The 3261-nt window shown below is 46.1% G+C and overlaps 1 protein-coding gene across 1 annotated transcript in view; it reads left to right on the top strand.

The window, feature by feature from the left end:
• Window positions 1-261: 261 nt before the first annotated feature.
• The window catches only part of LAMTOR5 (late endosomal/lysosomal adaptor, MAPK and MTOR activator 5), a 7463-nt gene continuing 4463 nt past the window's right edge, over window positions 262-3261 (top strand). Inside the window, exons 1-2 of the mRNA XM_011969948.1 lie at window positions 262-1216; window positions 2448-2509. Of these exons, the coding sequence (XP_011825338.1) occupies window positions 948-1216; window positions 2448-2509 (331 nt within the window). The 5' untranslated portion in view covers window positions 262-947. The remainder of the gene's footprint in view (window positions 1217-2447; window positions 2510-3261) is intronic.

Raw genomic sequence — 3261 nt, forward strand, 5'->3', positions numbered from 1 at the left:
ACCTCCAGTATGTATGTCAATTTTGCTTACAAAAGAAAAAAAAAACATGCTGGGCGTGGTGACTCAGCCTGCAATCACATTTTGGGAGGCTAGAGTGTGAGGACTATTGAGGCAAGGAGTTTAAGACCAGCCCGGACAACACAGCGAGACCCCCATCTCTACAAAAAAATGTAAAAATTAGCCAGGCATGATGACTCGAGGCTGTGGTCCTAGCCAGTTGAGAGGCTGAGAGGGGAGGATAGCTTGAATCCAGGACGTCGAGGTTGTAATGAGCTATAACTGTTCTACTGCACTACAGCCTGGGTGACAGCACAAGACCCTGTGCCCCCCAAAAAAATTTTTTTAAAGGCAAACGAAAAAACATTAAAAGTACACATTTGCAAAGACAACTATCTGAAAGGATATTCTCCAAGGGGTTAAAAGTCATCTGTGGACAGTGGGGCCATAGGTGTTTTCCTTTATTTTCACCAGCTTTATAATTAATTTTTTAAAGTTATTTTTAAATAGTCCTACCCAGTCTTCCTTACAAGTTAGGACCCAAATGCCACTCTCTTCCCCTAAACTGTCCGGAGTCCCCTCACCATAATAAGCACCAATGTCTTCGTTAAAATCCCGACACTTTGCCAACACTCAGCTGGGGAGTTGAACCTTGCTTCATCTGGTCCTTTAGTCCCTGTGTGCGTCTTTCCTCCTACGAGCCTACTGAGCCCCTCCCAGAGGTCCCGTGTCTTCCCCGTACTTGCCCCACAGGCTAGATCAGACCCTGTCTGACCCCTGGGTTATTGTAAAACTTTAAGATCTGTCCCCTAGGTCTCGGACTAGGTTGAAGTAGGGTCCAAAGGTTAAAAAACACTGACACAAAATGCCAGGCCACGAACTGAGATACTGAGGCCCGGCTGCAGACCTCTCTCCCTAGAGGGGAATAATCCCTGCGGGACGGTTCCGCCATGGAGCCAGGAGCGGGTCACCGCGCCGGCAGCCCAAGCCTTCGCCGGGCTCTGTGCGGCGGAAGCGCAGTGATGTTTTCCAGTAAAGAACGCGGACGTTGCACCGTGATCAATTTTGTCCCTTTGGAGGCGCCGTTACGGCCCACGCCCCGCTCGCGTCAAGTGACTGAGGACTGTGCTGGAGAAGGACGTGCCGTGCCGCTGGGTTCTGGGTCAGGGTGGTCGGTGGGTGGGATGGAGGCGACCTTGGAGCAGCACTTGGAAGACACGTGAGTAGTGCGCGCTTCTTCGGCCTGTTCTGAGGTCGCGGCGGAGGAACTTGAGCGGGACGAAAGGCGCGACCTGCGAGTGCCGGCCAGGGCGTCTCGGGGACGTGTCGCGACCCCTGGGACACGGGATGAGGGGACTAAGCCCTACCCAAGGGCCGCAGGGCGGGGCAGGTGACCCGGAATTAAAATCCTGCCGGGCAGCGCACATTCCCTCTTGAACGAGTCTCCTGGGCCCAGGCCACGGGCCAAAACTGCCAATCTCATTGTTGAAATCGTCTTTAGGGTCAGGGTTGTTCCGCACCAGTTTTAGGAAACGGGTTGACTTTTGGGAAGATTGTGCCGGTTGTGCAGAGTCGAGCCCTGCAGTGTAAACAGACGCGTATCTCCTTGTGTGTAACCTATCAGTTACTTGGTGCTTCAGTAGATAACAATCATCCTTCAAATTTTTCGAACGAGCAGTATCTATGTAAAATTCAAAACTGGAAAAGTATAAAGGGTACAGAGAGACACCTGCCTACCACCGATGTCCCTCAGCTTACACTTACCCTCCAGGAGGTAACTTAAGAGTTTTTCAACGGCTGTTTTAAATGAGTTAGTACTAAAACATGCATTTTTTAACAAGAGTGAAAACATCCTAGATGTTTTTCACGCAGTGTTTGTGGCCCTGCAGAACTCAGCAGTACACATTTTTTTCTCTCATCAGAGAGAAACTGGTTTATTTAAATTAATTAATTAGAACTCTTTTCTTTTGTTTTCTTCTTTTCTTTTTTTTTTTTTTTTTTTTTGAGACGGAGTTTCGCTCTTGTTTCTCAGGCTGGAGCGCAATGGCATGATCTCGGCTCATCGCAACCTCCGCCTCCGGGGGTTCAAGCGATTATCCTGCCTCAGCCTCCCGAGTAGCTGAGATTACGGTCATGCGCCACCACGCCCGGCTAATTTTGTATTTTTAGTAGAGACGGGGGTTTCTCCATGTTGGTCAGGCTGGTCTTGAACTCCGACCTCAGGTGATCCATCCACCTCACACGGCCTCCCAAAGTGCTGGGATTACAGGCGTGAGCCACCGCGCCCGGCCCTAGAACTTAATTTTTTTCTTAGGGTGTGACAATGAAAAAAGATTGAGAAATATTGATTTAAAGCACTTAAAGAATGCCTGGTACATAGAACACCTGTGTGTTTATATTTATTTAAATCTTTTTTCTCCCATTATGTACTTCTGTGTTCCTGGAATTAGAATGAAGAATCCCTCCATTGTTGGAGTCCTGTGCACAGATTCACAAGGACTTAATCTGGGTTGTAAGTATCTCTCATGCCAACCATTTGGTGAATTGCACAGCATCTGATGTTGACTTGGAGCCTAGCGTGCTATTATTTTCTAGCTTTTATTTCCTGTTACCTTGCCAGTTCTTTCTGCATTTGAGAGTAGAGATTATCTCCAAATAACAGTATCAGAAAATTGAAACTTTTCAGTTGGTATTTATGAAGGAAGATGTTCCTTTCAGCCCTATAGCAATAAATAGTTGTCTCTACTAAAAATAATATTTGAATCATTTTAAATTGAGTCTAGAAAGGACTTCAGATAACGGCTGTTAACCATTTATTGAGTGTATTCCATATGCTGAGACTGCTAGGTTTTAAATACATTATCTTTAATTTTCACAACAACCCTGCAAGGTGGGTGGTGTACTATTTTTAAGCTCAACTACACTAAACAAGAAGTGAATAGGCAGTAAAATGGGGTTTCATTGTTGGACATACCTGGTCTCAACCCCTTGCTCTTTCATTTGCTAGTAGTGTGAACATGGACCAAAAAACTACCATTTAGGGCTTCATTTTCTTCACTGAGTTGTTATTTAATAATGGTAATAATCATAGAATTATATTTATTGAGCTCTTATGTGCCAAGCACCATTGTAAGTGCTTTACATATACTCTTTTATTCCTCATAACAACCCAGTGGGGTAGAAAAAGAAATTGAGGGGCCAGGTGCAGTGGCTTACGCTTGTAATCCCAGCACTTTGGGAGGCCAAGGCAGACGGATAACTTGA

Source organism: Mandrillus leucophaeus, unplaced genomic scaffold, assembly GCF_000951045.1.
Source record: "Mandrillus leucophaeus isolate KB7577 unplaced genomic scaffold, Mleu.le_1.0 Scaffold921, whole genome shotgun sequence".
NCBI lineage: Eukaryota > Metazoa > Chordata > Mammalia > Primates > Cercopithecidae > Mandrillus > Mandrillus leucophaeus.